The sequence below is a fragment of the Colobus angolensis genome, unplaced genomic scaffold, assembly GCF_000951035.1.
Source record: "Colobus angolensis palliatus isolate OR3802 unplaced genomic scaffold, Cang.pa_1.0 Scaffold410, whole genome shotgun sequence".
In the NCBI taxonomy this organism is placed as follows: Eukaryota; Metazoa; Chordata; class Mammalia; order Primates; family Cercopithecidae; genus Colobus; species Colobus angolensis.
Window position 1 is genome coordinate 957,737 of NW_012117489.1, and position 20,073 is coordinate 977,809.

Here is a 20,073-nt window from a genome sequence, read left to right on the forward strand (position 1 = left end):
AATGACAACTAAGAAAATCAAAAAGTTGTGCAAGGAAGGAAATTTACTCATAGCACACTTGTGGTTTCCCTATGACCAATATTTATATTATCACACAACTGTAAATAATGTATATGAATTTAAGCCAAAAAAATAGGAAAAAATGTATTTGAGAATAGAAACATAACAGAGAACATTCTCTCTTGGTGTGTTCCTTTCTAACTTGTAAATCACTAGTTGTATCTAAAGTCTGTTTCCCTCTAACACTTGTTTCTGGACATTCTCTTTCCTTTGGTCCTATTGAATCTACCCTACACAGATTTCTACTCCAGCATTTTCCATTCAGTACAGGGCTTTGTCCCGGAAAAGAACTTCAATTTGTCATTTTAGGGAAGTCACATGAGCAAGACTGGTGGACTACCCCCACAAAAAGACTGGATTAACACAAGTGAACAAATTTTGACGTTTATTCTGCAATGAAATTCTTTGTGAATTTGCTAATTTCAAAACTATCCTTACTGCCTACACAGTAAAGTTCAATAACCTCTCCAAGGGTTTGAAATACAAAAGACATTTAATTATAAATTCCTCTAACTAGAAACAATTAAGGGGGAAAAATGATTTTTCCAAAAATAAGTTGAATCATTTCATTCATTTGCTTGCTTAGTGCTTATAAATAAGGAGTCCATATATAGTTTGCTCTCTCTCTTCCAAAACATTCAACCACCCTGGGAGAGAATGCACAATAAGGCACTGATAAAGTTTCATGCTGTCTTCCAGCACAGCATGCTATTATTGTAAGAGGGCTATTCCTTCTGTTTACCCAGTGATAAACAAAAAGATTGCACTTACCGAGCTGGGGCTGGAGTGCCGCCTAACTTTAGGTGACTCTTTGCCAGTGGAGGAGGTCTTAAAGTTAATGCAAGCATTGTTCTCAGAATGCACCCTCTTTACTTGATTAGCTGGTTTCTCAAATGGGTCAAAAGTGCTCTGTGTCCTCTGAACTCTGACTTTTTTATCCTCAGGAATTGTGTCCAGGGGTTTGATCACTGAGTCCATTCCCTGGCAGTTCCGTGTAGACATCTTTGTGACACATATCTGAGAAAAGAAGAAATTAAATTCAGAACTCTTCACTGCAACTCTAATATCACTAAACATGGCAATATATTACTCTAGAAAGCATGCCAATTTCAGTTTCAGGAAATACCCAAAAAGCCCACATTCTAAAAGCTGCATCAGCATAAAATACAGTACAAAAAATTTCTCACAATCATTTTGTTTATACTCACTTAGAGCTTACACTAAAAAATCTACCTCTAAAATGAGAAACTTAAGGCCCAGGCTGCTAGCAGTACCCTAAGATGATTCTTCAACTCTGTCACATGTTTTACCATCTGACTGGAAGTGGTTTATTTCTGAATCATTAAGAGGTTGGGTAACTGGCCTTAATTTAAAAAACAAAAAATAGGCAAATCAGATGCACACTAACTGATGGGTCATCACGTAAGCAGCTAACCTAGGCTAGAGAAGGAAAGCGCATTATGTTGTTTAAAAGTTTTATGCATGAATATGTATGCTTAAAATCTGTCCCCATCTTGATTTCATCTGCCAATTGGAATGAATGGAGCTAATGGTTAGAGATATTAAAGAACTGAGGACAACGGTGGGGGTTTTCTTTATTTCAAAGCTAATGGATTAAAAGAAATAACATGGTAAAAGAAAAACACCAAAAAGCATTCATTTCAAAATTTGGTTTACATTACTCTACTAGACCTCCACTTCCTTCCCTTCTTCTTCCTTCTTTACCCATTCTCTTCCTGCCCAGCCTGCCCTACCCTCTCATTTTATTTTAGTCTCTGTGACTTTTGCTCCTTGCTTTTTACTTTATGTTCTAAGCCTGTCATTCTCCCTATACTCTGGAGACTTTGTTGTCCTTATTAGATAACTTGATGGCCTCTGGCTTGTCTGTAAAGCTAGCTAATTTAATTGTTCTCTCTAAAGAAAATATAATTATAAATAAAATTGTTTATGGAATGTTTTTCTTCTTATAAAAAGTTCCCACATCCCTATATGCTATCAAAAGCAGAAAAACAGAAGATATTTATGAAAAGCCCACATTGTTAAGTAAAAATATAAAGTTTTTGAATACATACTTTGGATCCGTGGTTGGTTGAGTATGTGAATACAGAACCCACCAATACACAGTGCTAATATGTATAGAATGATTGCATGTGGGGGATAAATGCAGCTATGTATATGGATAGAAGTAGACAGATACAGATATAAATACAGACACAGATGCATAGATATAGATATCTGTGAGTGCATGAGCATAATGAAAAGTATATAGGAAAACACACCACACTATTAACATCAGATATCTCCAGACATGTGGAATTGAATGGGTAAGATTAGCAATTTTTTGAACACTCTTGTTTGAATTTTATAATAAATATGCCAACATATGTAATGTTTTTAAAACCACTAAAGTAGAAAAGTATATATAACTAAAATAAACCATTTCAAGTTTTTGAAACAAAAAATTTTTAATTGTTAAACATCAACCCTAAGAGTATGTCTCAACTACTAAGCACAGGCTGAATTCTATCTAACTAAGTCAAATGAGAAGAATATTATCATACTTTTTAGCATACAAGAAAACAGCTGAAGATATTTTTAAAAGACTCAAGGCAGAGTCCTCTAGTCATGATTAAAAAGTAAAAATTTATTACAAGTATGTTGGAGCGTGCAATATTTTTAAGGATTTTTGTGCTCTTCTTAAGGATGTGAAGGCAGTAGAAAAGAAACCACCCACGACACTAAGGCAATTAAATCATAAATACATGGGCCTGAGAAGTCAATGAACTGCAAACACAGAAAATTTGAAAGAAAAAAAAAATGTAAGGGCACATTGAAATCAAATTACTTAAAACAGAGAGAGAAAGTAAAAGATAAGAATGACAGAAAATAGTTCATGACTAAATTAATACAGAAAGGCAATTAGAAAGCATCTCGGACTAAATAAAAATAACACAAAATATGAAAATGGTGAGATTCAGCTAAAGTAGTACTTTAGCTGTAGGAAAATTTGTAATACTAAATGACTAGAGAAAAGAAGAAAGGTCTCAAAGCAATGACCTCAGCGTCCACCTAAACACACACACACACACACACACACACACACACACACACACACACAAAGGAAAGAAATAAAGCAAATAAAAACCAAAATAAGACTGAAATAATAAATAAGAAAGTGGATATAAATAAAATAGAAAACAGAAAACAATAAAGGAAAATCAATAAAACCAAAAGCTGGTTTTCAGGGAAGATTTTTTTTTAATGATGAACATTTAGCCATACAGATAAGGGGGAAAAAAAAGTAGAAAATATACATTGCCAATATTACTATCAGGAATGGGAGCAGTGACATCACTACAGATTTTCTACAAATATTATAAACAACATTATGCCGATAAATTCCACAAGTTAGATGAAACCAATTCTTTGAAAGACAAAAACTAATCAAAGATCACTCAGTAAAAAAAATAGATAACCTGAATAGGCCTGTGTCTATGACAGGAATTGAATCTGTGGTCAAAAACATTACCACAAAGATAATGCCAGGGCCAGATGGCACCACTGGTGAAGTTAAACCAAACATTAATGGAAGAAATAACATCAATTGTACAGAAACTCTTTCAAAATATAGATGAGGAGGATATATTTCCCAACTCATTTTATAAGGCCAGTGTCATTCCAAAACCAAAATTGCACAAAAACATTGTAAGGAAATTATAGATCAATCTCTCTCATGAACACAGATGCGAAAAATCACTGGTACATCTTCAACAAACTGAATGCAATAATATGTAAAAAAGATAGTAAACCATGACAATGTCACACTAATCTCACAAACGCAAGGTTGGCTTAACATTCACAAATGTGTAATTCACCAGTTTAACATACAGTGTTAGGTAGTCTCTAACATGGCTCCCAATAACACCCACTTCTAAGTATTCACACTTTTATGTAATCCCCAGCTCTTGAGTGTGGGCTGCATTTGTTGACTTGTATCCCATAAATATAATACGGCAAAAATCATAGGATACCACTTCTGAGAAAACATTATAAGAAAAATGTTTCTTCTATTTTGGTGCTCTCTCTCTGCCTTGAGTTTCCCCTCTTAGATCATTAGACCTGGGGAAAGTCGACTGCCATGCCACCAGGCAGCCCTGTGGAGAGGCACATGTGCAGAAACACTAGGGCCTGCAAACAACCTTGTGAGTAAAGTTTCAGGGCCAACCAAAGTTCCAGCTTCCTGCTCGAGTGGTGGAATCTCATAAGAGACCCTGAGCCAGCTAAGGAGCATCTGCAGGAGACCCATAGGAACTAAGATTTAAAAAAAATGTTTGTTGTTTTAAGATGTTAAGTTATGAGATAATTTGTTATGAAGCAACAGATAACTAATGCACAGTTTTTTAAAACTCATGTGATCATCTCAATAGACTCAGAAAAAGCATTTGATAAATTCAGCATCCATTCACGATAAAAACTCTCAACCAACTAAAAACAGAGTAAAACTTCCTCAACCTGATAGACAGCATCTACCAAAACATTACATGTAACATCATACTTAATGGTGAGAAACTAAATGCTTTTCACGTAAAAACAGAAACAATTCAAGGACATCCACTTTCATCACTTTGATTTAACATTGTATTTTAAGTTCCAGAAAATACAGTAAAGCAAAAAAGTCATTTGTTGGCTTCAGGAAAGAGAGGAACTCCAATTAGAAATTTTGATGGCTCTCTGAGCCTATACAATTTAAGCAAGAGAAACTGTTACGGAATCTACTGCAAGTACAGCTTTCTCTCCATCTTCATGCCTTAACGGCCTTACAATATATATTTTGAGTCAGGTAGCCTCTCATTTAATGGATCTGACTATGGCACACTTGATAATTATAAAAATCAGTGAAAACTATGCACCTGTGGAAAACCAACTTCTCTATTCTATCATTAAGACAGAAGAGTGGCAGCCTTTTCCTACTTTTTGAGAAAAAAAAAAAATTAACAAGGTTCTCAACTTAAAACATTTCCCATAAATATTCTTAAACATTTCACGTTTACCGTTTTTGCTAACTACTAGCAAATGACAAAATAAAAGTAGAAAACAATCAACTTGGCTGCGCATGGTGATGCATACCTGTAGTCCCAGCCTTTGGGAAGCTGCGGCAGGTGGATCATTTGAGCTCAGGAGTTTGAGACCAACCTGGGCAACATGCAAAAACCCTGTCTCTACAAAACAAATACAAAAATTAGCCAGGTGTGGTAGTGCACACCTGCAGTCCCACCTACTCAGGAGGCTGAGTTGGACAGATCTCTTGAGCCAGAGAGGGCGAAGCTGCAGTGAGCTGCAGAGTCCGTGCCACTATACTTCATGTATTCCAACCTGGGCAACATAGTGAGACCCTGTCTCAAAAAGGGAAAAGGGAAAGGAGTGGTGGGGAGGGAAAGAGAAAGAAAAAGAGAAAAGGGGAAAGGGGGAGGAGGGCTAAGAGGGGAGAAGGGGGAAGAGGGGAAAGAGGAATAAGACGGGAGAAAGGGGAAGAGGGGTAAGAGGGAAGAAGGGGGAAGACGGGTAAGAGGGGAGAAGAAGGGAGGGGAGGAGAATTCTTAGAATAAAATTATTTAAGTATCCAGGGTGCATGAAGAGAAAAGCGAGCAGTCTGGGTCTTAGCAATGAAAGAGGGTTCCAAAAGACAGATTATACACTGGTGCTACTCCCCCGTGTATAAGTCTTCAGTTGAATGCTTATATTAACTTGTCAGCAATCTGAATAAATGCTTCCCACCCCAAATAGAATCTTTCTGCCCATAGCAAAATGCTTATGGTCAGTGCAGTAAAAGGTCTTAGTAAAAAATAAAACCTCATATATTAAAAAAACTCAGAGACAGAAGTATGGAACGTCAAATCGGAAAAAATCACTGAGAACCCAAACCTCAAAACCATAGATTCTTCCAACCACCAAACAGTAGCCCTTTTATCCACTACTAACTTTCATGTGCACCCCTAGTGCCCAGATTTTGGCCTACGTTCCAATTCTCCAGTAAGGAAAGGAAGAATTCTTTGGAAAGTAATAGATTCCAGTTCACAGTGCAGGAAGTGTGAAAGAGCCAGGAAACATCCAGCTGTTACCAGAAAACTAGCATCCTTTCAAAAATGTCAGGGATCATGCAGAAGGACAAAGGAACCTGCCGAAAGGGGTTCCCACTGACCAAACTGTGATTATTTATTTGAGCATCAAAAGGAAAAATAAAAGTATGGTTAAATAGAACAAGCTGAGTTGTTGAAAGACCATGAGTTCATTATGACTTCAAAAGAAAAAAGTTACTATAAAGGCCAAATGGCAGCTATAATATAAAAGAATGAATATAACATGATATGGTTGATTTTAAGATACAGAACTCTTAGTAAGCCAAGAAGTGCTAGAAAAAAAAGTAGCAAGGAACTGTATCAAGGGCAGGAATGAATGATCAGGGCCTGTGGGGAGGGTCCAAGTAGCATGAGTGTAGAAAGAAAAGCAACACAGCATGTTCCAATGACAGCAGACCAGATGGGTGGATGTAACGCAACAGGTTAAAGGGCAGACGGTGTTTCCTAAGCAACGTATTACAAAGTACACATCTGGTGGAGAGAAACAAGATTAAAAAGAAAACCTATGTGAACCAGTGTGGAAAGCAGTTTTTTAAGTAAGTTAAATTTTAATAACACATATGAAATTTAACCCTTAAAAAGAAAACTCAGCTTGACTGCCAACCCGTGACTCAGATGTGAATCTCTGACTTGAAAAAAGCATCCAGGACCCCAACAGTCAACAACTCAGATCCTGTAACCATGGCTGTTCTAAGAAGGGGTTCTTTTACTTGTGGCCCTGTAAAGATTACACAATTCCAAAAAGACACAAAAAATATTATTACTGAACCCCCTGAAAAAAATCTAAATAAGTAGATCTATAACCCTAGGAAGGTATAAAAAAGAACAGAGAAATAATAATAAGATTACTTCAACCCACACTGTTAAGTATAGTAATATATTAATAATTTGCAATAATTACATTTAGGTATGTCTTCTTTGTTTAAAAGTATCTAGAATATGGCAAAATAATCAGTTACACTAAATTAGTATATGACATTAAGGGAATTTAATTAGGTCAGTAATCAATGCTTAAATAGAGACAAATTGGTTTTCAAAATTACATTTCTTAGCTACATATATTCTTAAAGCTGTGGGCACTTGGCCAAATACAAAGGCCATGAGCTGTGAACATTCTGGGCAGAGGAGACCCTCGGACATTCTACGCACTGTCCATCAGCTTCACTGTCCTTCACCCATGCTTTTAGTGCCCTCAGCCTGAAAACCTTCTCCCTATCAAGCCATGACTTGTCTCCAAAATTGTCTTTGCCTAGATGCACTTGTTGATTAAATCCCACCCACTCAGACCAATCCTTTATTTAGAAGGATTCTAAATTCACTTCAGTGAATTTAGTCTGTTCCAATATTTTTGCATACCTTAGACTGTAATTATTCTTTTTGTGATACTTTAATGTCAACAACCTGACTATCTCTTCCACAGGGCAAGGACTATGTCTTATATTCATTTTATAGCCCCCTAAAGTACCTTTCCCTTAAAATCTCTTCTTGAAGAGTACAGTAAAGATTTGTTCATTAACTCGTGGAAAATAAGGAACTTCCACAGGTTAAAAGTGGTTTTCACAAATCATGGGGCCAGAAGAAAACATCTTTGGCACCTCTGCCCAAGGCAAATTCCAGTAGACAGCTATGCTATCAGTATCATGGGAAAACAAGACATTCAAATATCAATGAGAACTAAGAATAGTTTTCTCCATGACTGTACTTTTTCATACTACTTGTTCCATTTAGAAACTGAAGTAACAAAAAATCACATAAGCAGGGATGTCTCCTGGTATTCGAAAACAGATAAAAAGAAGAAATCATCACAAATACCAAAATAAACTTTTTTTTCCAGTAAATTAAATAGAAGCTAGAATTTCAAACTTGCTTTGAGATGCACCCACACATAAGGATATTCACCTGAAGCGATTAATTTGGTCTACTCATTATTAACAGGACCTTGCTCATTTGCTGGCAAACTCAAAACTGAGTAGAAATTCAAACCGTGTATGAGGCTCCAAAAGTCACAGTTTGACCTACGATTTTAGCTTAGAGCTATGTAAAATCCAGACAACTGTCTACTGAACTCACAGCAGTGGATTTGAAAGCGCACAACTTAATTCAGTTAAGCTTGGCATTCATTTCAAGTGAATTTATTCGGGCTGAAAATTGTCCCTTTGAATCACCCTTTTTCTGGTGATAAGCATTTTACTGGGTTCAGAGTGTGATCTTCTCCACTGCTTTACTCCACACTCTTCACTGAAGGCAGACACTGGAAAAGAATCGGTTTAAAAGACTCCAGGTCAACCCACAGCAAATATGTATCATGCATCAGGCTGTAGCTAGGTCATGCTCTTTTGATATTCATGAAAGGAATGTCCATCACAGGTCCAATGCAAAACTATGAAATAAGCAAAAATCTTGACAACCTCTTTCATTTGTTTTTTTCCCTTTGTCCAATACCCCAAGAGGGCCTGGTGGCTTTATCCTACTTAAAATCTGCTACCAATATTAAAAAATCATCAGTCATTTATAAGTTTTTGAGCACTTAAATCATAGTACTACGTCTCCAAGTATTACCTGAACTTTAAGCATTACAGAACAAGAAGTTTCCTCCCTTATAAAAGTAATTTCAGCTAGTAAGGATAGATGTGCAAGAGTTTTGGGTAGAAGAGAGGCGTAGGAAGAATTAGAATCATTGCCACTAGAATCATAACCAACGATAACTGCCTTCATCTATAACTTAAATCTGTCAAGTCTAAAAGTATGCTTTCCTCTCTTTGCTTGCTGTCTTCTCTATTTTCTCCCTAACAGTATGTGCATACACAGAGATGGCAGTAACAGTGGCTACACAGAGCAAAGATACATAGGCATATAGAATGATATATGCAAGAATGTGTTTTACTTACAGCTTTGTTTTATGAGAACCAAGATCTTGCCTAAAATCACCTTCAGAACATTACCTAACATACATGCAAGCATACTGCCCATGGAAGTCAGAACTAAGTGCCTCAAAACAAGCCACTTAAATTCCCCAGATCTCAGTCTTCTCATCTATAAAATGATACAGATCAGTTTTAGCTCTAATGTTCTACTATGAACTCTAGGCAGCAGTTTGCAGCTGGTAAATAATTTCAGATAGACTAACTAGTAAAGTCTCACACATAAATTCATTTCTTTGTGCTTCCTTTGTGTTCCATTTTGTTAGAATTTTAGGATTTACAAAGGACAAAGACAGGTACATACCATGAATACACTTCTCTTGATGTCTCCAGTCTTTTCAGATTTTACTTAACTCTGACATCCTGAAACTGTTTCTCAGTGGTGGCATCCTGGGCATTGTAGCTGAAAATTATTTGGGTGCAGCATTTGCACAGCATTTGCACAGCAGTACACATTGTAGAACATCTGGCAACCATGGTTCTGTCTACTAAATGCTAGTCCTGCCCTTACATCACTGTCACTGTCACAACCAAAAATGCCCTCACTACCAACTACATCATTTTTAGATTGTACTTTATAATTTGTTACTGAAATATACGTTATCATATATTCTTATATAAGCTATTGTAGAATTTGTTTTCATGTGTTTGGTTTATTTCGGTGGGTGGGGGGAGCTCTGTCTTTGCTGAGCACTGTTTCTCACGTGTTTGTATTTCCATGACCAGACTGTAAACACCTTGAGCACACAAACCATATCTTCTGTCTCTTTAGTGTTCCCCAAGCACAAAAGACTGGGCATGAAATAGTTCTGTTAAAATTTACTCAATGATGAATTGTTTTGCTAATTATAAGCTTTCCCCTTTAACTAAAAACAGGCCATTAAAAAAAATTAGTCCTGAGAAACTACATTAAAAACAAGGTAACTTCTGAGTTGAGATGTTTTCCAGTCATGAAAACACTTTACCAGATGTTTCCATTCATCAGAATTCAATGTCTAATATTGCAATTTAGTTTTAAAATGCTTATTTTTCTACTACATGATTTCTTTGGCATCTGACCTAATTTCACTTAAATCCTGAATTCATCAGCTAGTGGGCACAGCTGAATGGAGGACTCTTGAGGACACTACATTCATTTATGCTGCTTCAGTGACTGTAGTTTTGTTACATCCCTTACTGGACTTCAATCCTTGCCATTAATAGGCTTGATAACTGTTTTGCTAATTCTATTATAGAAGTTAGGTAGTCTCTCCAGAAGCTTAAGCTTTGGTGTATGTTGCTAAAATAATTTTATTTAGTCACTTTCTCTTCTATGATAATTACACATTTCAGATGAGATACAGTTTTTTTTTAAGGCTCACATAGGTAGATGCCTATATTTCCTGACCTCTAGGTTCTTCATTTTGTCCAAATCATAATGATAAATTTAACCTAAGGTTTTAATGAACACTCATAGCAAGGGTAGAATTACCAGCCCTATTGTTAGTTGTCTGTATAAGTTTTTCAGAATGTAGTCAGCTTTGCAGACCAGAATTTCATCTGGAAAAGTTAACCCCTTGCCGCTTGCAGACTGGCAGCACTGGCATCACCTGGGATCCCAGACCGATTGCAGTTCTACCGAGTCAGAATCTGAATTTTAACAAGATCCCTGGTTGATTTCTGTGCACCTTGAAGTTTGAGACATGGTGCTCTAAACCATGTAATGATATATTTTGTTGTTATGGTCAAATAAGAGATTGTGATTGTGAGAGAGGGCAAATTTAGAGGGAAAATTTGTTTCAGTCTCTGTGTATAATGAGTGATAAAAATTTACTCAAACATCATAAAAGTTCATGGTAGTTATCAGATAACTCAATATATTTTGAACTCTGAAATAAAATTAGCAATAATATACATCAAATATGTTTATGAATTTAAATAGCCATGGGATTAGAATGAGTGACAGGTAGAGAAGAAAGAATATACATGGGTTATAGCAGCATATATGACATTACTTCCTGCATAGAAATTTATAGATGTATGTGTCTCTAATATAGGAACACTGTTTTGCTGCTGGCCATCATATCTATAAAAACAATTACTACAAAATTATCCTAAGCAGAATTGAATTCAGAATCTAGCTTTGCTTACTACTTACTAGGGTTTATTTGGTAGATTTGGAGGAAAAACTTAGAGGGAAATCACCTCAGGACCCAGAAAAGAAATTTGAAAAGGAACTTACATTTGTGAAAAGTACCATGTATCCTAAAACAGGTCCTCCTTTGGTGTCGGCGTGTGAGGGAACCTTTGGCCCAAATGGCATAACTGAACATTTCCCACTCCGGATTAAATCCTACTCTGATTATGTGGAAAGCCAAATGAGATGTCTTTCAGACACTGTTTCTGCTAAAAACATTAAATATCCCAAAAAGGTCAACAAGAGAAAGAAGAAGGTATGTATATTTTCTGACTTCCAGTTGACATCCACAATTACATGCTGGTTAAAATGTCATCATGGAAAAAAGACAGAGTCAGGAGTGCAGAATTCATAGCATATGACCAAATGATATGTGTTAAGAGGTGAAATATTAAAATTGATATCTATATTCACCCCACCCCTCACCAAAACATTTATAGCCAAAGGGCTCAGAAATGGGACACAGGAGATGAGAAGCTCCAAGCACAGCAAGCGGGTGACTTTGTTTTGAGATTCCACAAAGCACAGCGTTTTCCAATCTACAAAATTCCCATAGCTGCATTGGGGAAATGGAATACCTATTCTCTACAAAATAGAAAAATCAAGCTACACAAAGTGGCTCACAATGCATGGCTAATTAGTTTCTTCATCAAGACACTATTCCCTTAAAGCTCTTATTCTAGAAAAAAAAAAAAAAAAAAAGGTCTGTTCCTGCAAATAAAAACTTTTCCTCCCTCTCCGACAGGATTTACAGGTTTAAACATAGCTTTTCTTTTTTAGGTTTTGCCTTGGGTTCTACCTGAGAATGGAAAACCAGAGTGTATTTCCAAAGGACCCCATAACATGTAGCAGTGTGAACTAAGCTGGCAAAGGGGGCTGACTGTTAACCACCCTGATTTAAAAACTAAAAATGTCTACCATGTCAGAAGCACTAACTACTAATAAACAGAAGAGGCTGATCTCAGATTCACAGACTTGAAATCAATAATATGGTCCAGGATGCTTTCTACCTATACACATATGCTTAGTGTTTGAGAGGTATTTTTAAACATCACAGGGACTGCAGAAGCTCACTTGTCTCAAAGGCCGTGCAAAAGACAGTCTCAAGTGCCTTCTGAATTCTGTTTGGTTTCACTTTTGAGTTTCACTAAACCACCCCTGGCTTCTTTGTACTAAACCAGGCCAGTTCTTCCTTCATGTCTCTACCTTTCAAATGTCTGTAGCTCACTATTCTGTCCCTCATGTAAGATACAGCATCCAGAAGGTGCAATAACATTAAAAAACGAAAACTGAAGAGGAAACACTACTGGAGATATGACTGATCCTTTAGGATCTGAATTCTTTCCCCCTGGTAACCATATGAACAGCATTTTAAAATAACGAGTATAAATATTTTTAAATTCCTTCTCTAAAGGAGAAATAAAATTGTGTACTATCTTCTTACTCTGAAACAGATGGCTATATAAATACAACATATATCTCCAAATCTACAATAACCACCTTTTTAATAAAATATAAATGTATTATTAGTGTTTGGATAATAATTTAGTGGTTGATGTCAAGAGTGATGTTATAAAGTTTAAAATTTTAATGTTTTTCTTCTTATAAAATAAATCTAGATGCAAACTCCATCAAAGAGTTCAGGAAAATACAGGGCATCACTCAATATCAAATTGACTTTTGAAGCTCTTAACATTTTCAGAGAATCATATATGGGTCACTAACTACACAGAGCTTATGAAGAGAAACACTGGGAACAATGAACCTTTGAGGAGAAAATGGAAGTATCTTTCAATGTTGCTTTAACAACTGATTCATCTATTGTAAAGAGCTAAAATCTCAGTGATAATAAATTTGACAGTAACCCATTAGTAATACTCCTAACTGATTTCATGAAGACTGGTTCTGCAAACCTTTCCTGTAGCTGAGAAAAATCAATACCAAATCTTGTCTAAGAGATGCAAGGTGAATAGAGAAAATCAGTGGGATATACACATCCTGCTGTTTGTCTGTCACCTGGAAACAAACTCCAGTGCTTCCAGAAGCATTTCACTGTCAACTTTGTATTTTTACCAAGATTTCATTTACCTGAGGAGTAAGCTGCTGGGGCAAATGTGTTATCAACTGGGCAGAAAAGTAAGTCTAAAGAACATTCACCCTTCCAAAGTCTGCCAGATGATAAATAGGATATTGGAGCTTTCTATTACACACTCCTTTTATCCACTCAAACTCAGTAACACTAAGAAATAATTATATATGCTCTATAATCAAACTACAGAAGGATCTTGGGCAAGATACAATGCAGCTGATAGAAAAGAGATGGAAATTAAGGATTTCTAGACGAGATGACAATGATGATGATGGCTAACTTTTGTTGCACTCTTATTATGTAAGTTACTATTAAAAATGCTTTAAAATAGCTTCCCAATTAATCTCCACAACAACCTCGTAAGAAAGATGATAATATTATCTCAATTTTGCAGATGGTTAAATTGAGGCACACATGAATTAAGTAACATGTCCAAGGCCACAGAAAATAAACACAGGAGATGGGATTGATTACAGGACTCCGAATACAAAACTCAAACTCTTGACCACTGTGTTGACTTTCATACACATCCCCTGGGACTTACATCCTGACAGAAATAAACAAAAAACAACTTTATCTACAATTCTCTCCATTTCTCTTCATTCTCTCTTATCTCTCCTGATGCAAAAAAAAAAAAAAAAAAAAAAAAAAAAAAAAAAGAAAGTACTTCCAAAGCTGTGTAAAATAACTGTTCACTGGTTTAAAGTTTTCTAACCCATCTTCCCTCTCTCCCCACAAACCTACCACTCAAATTTAACATATATTTGATTAATCTGATTCTGAATTAGTCTCATAATAAAAGTCAGGCCATAACAGAAAAATAGGGGGACAGAAAGCAAGACTCATTAAGAAGGAGCAGGCTTAGCTGGGAAGACTCAGGTATTAGATACTGCTACGTTGAATCTTCCTTCTCTATAAATGGTTGGGTCCCCTGGATAGTGAGTTAAAGGCATGGATATAAACTGCTGACTGACCCAGTGTAAGAACTGTCAAAATGGTCGATAGAAAACAAATGAACAGCATTGAGGCCTTAACTTGGCTTTCTAAAAAAGGTCCCCTCAGAAATCTGGATTTATGGAAGCAGTATCAGGAAGAAATCTGAGAAACAGAAAGCTCTATTCATGAAGCTAGGCTTACCTCATCCAGTGGAAAACTTCTTAATACAGCATCAAGTTTACACCCTCTACGATTTCTGTCAAACTCAGAGGATACTTAGGGTTTTCTGGTTGTTTCCACTGAAAATGGGGTGGGGAGTGAAAGAAGGCCCACAGTGGGCAGCAGGAGACTGAGTTTTCCTCTCACACTGGCTAGTGAATGATAATGAACCAATTAAATAACAATTTCTAAAGTACCTGCCAGCTCTAAGAGTCTCTGACTCTGTAAGAAGACCTCAACATGATCAGTCTTTGCTTATAAAGTAAAATAGAGTAAGAAGATGGAAGTACAGTGGTTGAAATTCAAATGTTATTAATGACAAAAGCTATGGCCCAGCTTCCAATTATTTCAGCTGATTGCTGCTATCAGCAAAGAATTGATGTGAAAATCTTAGCATCTCAATTATAATACACCCATAGATAAATATATGAAAATAATATATAATATATCCATAACTCTTTCTCTCAGTGCATTTCTATTCCTTATTCCTTGCCCTTTCCCATAGGCTATTTTAGTATATTTAAAGTATCTATTATGATGTCCATACAGAAACTTGATTCATGTCATCAGATGAGGAAAAACTGCTGTCTATCCTATATAAAAATCAAGGAATGCATTAAGAAGGAATGAAATTCTGATACACGCTACAACATGGATGAACCTTGAAAACATGCTAAGTAAAACAGGGCAGAGACAAAAGGAAAAATACATACGACCCCATTTAATATACTATGAGGTACCTAGAATACCAAACTCATAGACACAGAAAGTAGACTAAGATTACCAGGGACGGGGGAAGGGGAATGGGTAGTTACTATTTAATGACAGCAGGGTAAGGTTTCTGTTTGGGTTGATGAAAAAGTTCTGGAAATGGATAGTGGTGATGGTTGCAAACACTGTGAATATATTTAATGCCACTGAAATATAAACTTAAAAATGGTAATAATGGCAAGATATGTGTTATATATATATTTTACCACAATAAAAAATATCAAAGCATACAGTATCTCCTTCATAATCACCAAAACGAAAAAAAAAAAAAAAACTTGCCACATATTTTCTCTTTGAAATATTTTTAAAAGTAGACTGTAGCTGGCAGCAGTGGCTAATGCCTGTAATCCCAGTACTTTGGAAGGCCAAAGCAGGAGGGTCACTTGAGTCCAGGAGCTCAAGACACACCTGGCCAACATAGTGAGACCCTCGGCTCAATTGAAAAAAAGAAAAAAGTAGTAGACTGTAAGTTCCATAAGAACCAGCACCAGATCTGTTTTACTCACCACTATTACACAACAGATTCCATAAATGTTTGTTTAACAAACAAATGCTTTTTTAAAAGGAGAGGATTAAAAAGCACCAAAACTGACTATCCATGAGAAAGCATAATGGGGCATATTCCAGGGGAAAATACCAACATAACTATTTCTAAGCTCCTTCAGGAAAAGGTACTGTTTCATCCATACTTCCTTTATATAGCAGGTCTTACAATGTTTTACACATAGTAGGTGGCTAATCAATATTTGCAGAATAAGAGAAATATCACATGATTGTAAAAGCAGTCATATTATTGCTCTACTTTTTAAAAATTACTTTTTGCAAATTTACAAATCCTTCTGTCACAGGATGAAAAAAATCCTCACAACTCACACAAAGTAAAAGTAAAAATATAAATAGCTAAAACACATTATTCTCAGAAAAAGAAACAGTAAACACAGGGTGCAACGTCTTCTAAACAGAAAAAAAAAAAGTTTTTAAAAAAGAGAGGTAAATTTGATCTATCTTTGGAAGAAAATCCAAATATTCACTCCCAAAAATCAATGTCCAACCTCAACAGTAAATAGTTGAGTGAATACAGAAGCACCGCACCATGGAAGAAATTCACTCACAGTGAACCACAACAGTTACCAGTATTTCTGTCAATTAGCCTATCAACTAATCAGGTGATCTTTCTTACATTTACTTATGTCACAAATTATACAGAACTGGCTTATAGACAACATGCAAGCTCCTGATGATTTTCTTAATATTCACCAACTACACATTTACATTTTACATAAAGGACTATATTACATATAGTTAATTAAACTATACATAAGTGGAATATTTTTAAAGCAAAAAATCAAATGCTGACATCCTTAACATTCAGCATGTATATAATAACAGGCGAATCCACATAAAGTCACTAGAGCTAAGTAATGTTATTAGTCTCACTCTGAACACTATTAAAACGTGTCCTTCAAGTTCAAACCCCCACCACATCAAATATGTCAACTGTGTGACAACTAACAAAGGAAACAAAAATTCAGTCTCTGAAGACATCAAGGTTTACATTCCTATCTCTCAATTTTATCTGCTTTACAAGCAGGTAAGCATCATTGGAGTAGGCTGTCTGCTACCATGGTCCTTCATGAATGCAGGGGTTCTCTATTAGCATTCAAAATGCTAATAGTCTACTATTAGAGCTGGCACTTCAAGCAGAACTGCATGAAGAATCATCACTTCTGTACATGAAAGCATAACCACTACAGGTGTAATGATGCAAAATACCAGCACACTGACCTCTGCTCAGCAGCACACACTTAAAGCAGGTGCATTTCTGTGATCCAAAAGGGAAGGAAGTAGGATGAGCAGGGAGGAAGCCCCAGGTCCCTAATATATTAGAGATATTTATTCTACTCAGATCCAATCCAGCTAAATTCATGGACATCAGTTTACTCAAATGGAAAAAGTAGTCTCTCGTCCTTCACTTGCTTGACTCAGAGGGCATTCAGCCAAGCATAGCCAGGCAAAAACAATCTGTAAGATCTCTTTCAGCTATAATAAATAAAGACTAGTTTCAGAAGGAATAAGACTCAGATATGGCAAAGAAGCAGTCATAAAACCTTTTCCCCATCTTATCTCTGCTACTGGTGTTTACAAACTAGGAGCAGTAGCCTCGGGAGCCTCAAAAGACTCTCCCATGAGTACCCTCCAGTCAGATCCCTAATTTAAATACCCTCTTTATCAATCTGTGATGTTTCTGGCAGTTAAATAGAAGGAAGTGAGTAAAATGACATGCATAAAATGAATCCTTTTTAAGTTGTAAATGAGTGAGTCAGGATTCAGACTTGCCGAGATGCTCCAAATTAAAACCCCTGCTATAATTTTAAGCATGCTCTGTCTTACCGTTCTGCTGTTGTCTCCCTCAGGCTTGATTCACCTGGAACTCTTTAACATGTCTCTAGAAATGTGTTTGCACCAGGCCAGGCTCATACAGCAACTGAATTCACATCTTTCTGCACTAGCAAGCTGAAATGGTACGGCCGTACTACAACCAAGAGAGGGGGATGCATAAGCAAGCAAAAAAAAAAAAAAAAAGCCCAGCAATCTCCTAAGAGAAGCTAATCTCAGTGGAATAAGACCAAAATCTGTTCAGAAGAAACATGTCAAAGGACATGCTAACATTCACTATCAATAGCTTTAACAGCTCAATTATTTTCTCCAAAAAATCTATTTTTTTTTTTCCAAACACGATGGACTTGCCTGTGGAGTTCCCAGGAAGGCAGAGTAACCGGGCTCTGCAGCAGCATTGCAGCCAAAGTATCCGTGCATATGCTGTCCAGGCAATTCACAACACACTGTCTTTTCAGAAAGACATTGATTTGCAATGTAGGGCTGCTTCAAAAGAATGCAGAATGGGAGCCAAACAGCTAATGGTGATTGCATAGGAGGAAAAACATTTAATCAAGGGGATGCACCTCATTATGCTCAATTCAATTTTTTTAAGAGCACTGGAGAAAGCCAGTAAGTGTCCTGAGTGACAACCCCATTAAATAATAATCTGGGATCCTATAGAAGGCCAAGTTTCAGCCACCATCATGCATGCTGCAAAAGCAGCTAAAATGGTGTCTATGTGTATATATTTGTCATATGCAAATGGAGTATAATAAGAACTCTAAAATAACCATACATTAAATACATGGTTAAAAAAAAAAAAAAAACCCACAGGTGCAGCATACACAGAACCAAAGTAAAAGAAAGCATAGTTATGAGCTTGCAGAATTTCTGGTGGACTTAGAGCTCATACCACTCTGAAAAATAAAATACCAAAACAAGCCAGATCTCACAATCCTTAGGCAAATTGTGCCAAGTCATGCCACAAGGTGCTAGGCGGCAAAGGCAGGATGCCAGACTGCTACTCTCACAGCGACCCCTACAGGAGAGTGGTTGATCCATTTTTTTAAAGGAGTTCCTGTCCTCCGTACACAGAATCACGAAAGGATATAAATTAGATTAAGATACAACAATACAACTGAGAAATACCTTAGGTAAGAAATAAAAAAAGGCATGAAATCTAACCTCGTAAATATTCACTTATTTAAAAAATTAAAGTACAAGAGGAGGTAACTACTGTGTCAATGATAAGTGGTCAATATTCCCAAAGCTCCCCAAACTGGGGTATACAATGACGATGAGAAACCTCAGGCAAAGTGTTTTCCCTTCACATCCTAATTGGTTTAAATGAATCATCTCTTCTTTCTCCCACTTGCAAACCATCTTCACCTTCATTATTTTGAACGACACTATGAAGATATTCAACTTTGTTTTCCTGCAACACAAAAGCTCACTTAAAATCTTTTTAAAAAGTTATTGTTCAAACACAAATATTACATATTTTCATCTTCAACAAAGCCAAAAGAGAAAGCTATCTCCTTAATATCTGAAAACTACTGAATTATATGAGCATCATTTCTGCAGAACAGACTTCAACAGGTCTTTCAAGAACCTGAGGGTTTTTTTGTGATTATCCCTCCAGCCCAAAAAGACACCTTTTTCAGAACCAACAGTACTTCTTATTGAGTCATTCAAGATTTAATCATATGTCACCTCATAAAACTCTCTTGTATTGTTGGCATTTTCCCCATTTTAAGGCCCTTGATAAATCACACCAATTGCATTTTTCAAAATTTATTTAAATACCACATAATACAATGCTAGGCATCTAGCGAATATTAAATTAACATTAAAAAATTAACGAATTTCCCAACTCCATATTTTAGGGCTAAAAGTTCTTCTTAGGCTATCCCCTTTCCCCTATCATTCGTAAAATGTTTGTGTTCACTAAGACATCTTGTATAAAAACCAACAAACACAATAACATTTCTCCTTTATTCTTTCATCTATTCATTCAGCAAACACGTTAATGTGCCCAGCAATGTGAAGAGTCATATTCTCTGCCTTCAATGAATGCCTTGAGTGATTGGAAATAAAGCAAGTGATTATAATACATTGAAATGAGTATTTTGAGAGTGCTCTATTCAGTATAAACAATATTCCTTAGGTGGCTCAAAAAAGACTTCACAGAGGAGGTATCATAAAGCTGAAGCTTCCAGTACTACCCAGGAGAAGAAGGACATTTGGGGAACAGCATGAAGCCTGAAACTGGAAGCTGTATGAGGAAATAACCAAGCCGTACCCACACTGGTCACCATTGTGAAGGCTCAGAGGAAAGGTGGCTCAATGCCCGGGCAGAAAGGGCCCTGTAAGCAATGCTAAAAA

At 36.4% G+C, this 20,073-nt stretch overlaps 1 protein-coding gene across 3 annotated transcripts in view; it reads right to left on the reverse strand.

Moving 5' to 3' along the window:
- Positions 1–18,270, reverse strand: part of CDK14 (cyclin-dependent kinase 14) — a 487,133-nt gene extending 468,863 nt beyond the window's left edge. Inside the window, exons 1-2 of one of the 3 annotated variants that reach the window (XM_011956201.1) lie at positions 18,058–18,270; positions 832–1,077 (exon numbers count right to left, since the gene is read on the reverse strand). In XM_011956201.1, the coding sequence (XP_011811591.1) occupies positions 832–1,077; positions 18,058–18,240 (429 nt within the window). In that variant the 5' untranslated portion in view covers positions 18,241–18,270. Of the gene's footprint in view, positions 1–831; positions 1,078–17,700; positions 17,948–18,057 lie in introns of those variants that run through there. The other 2 variants (XM_011956202.1, XM_011956203.1) reach the window with 2 other exon arrangements.
- Between the last annotated feature and the right edge of the window lie 1,803 nt (positions 18,271–20,073).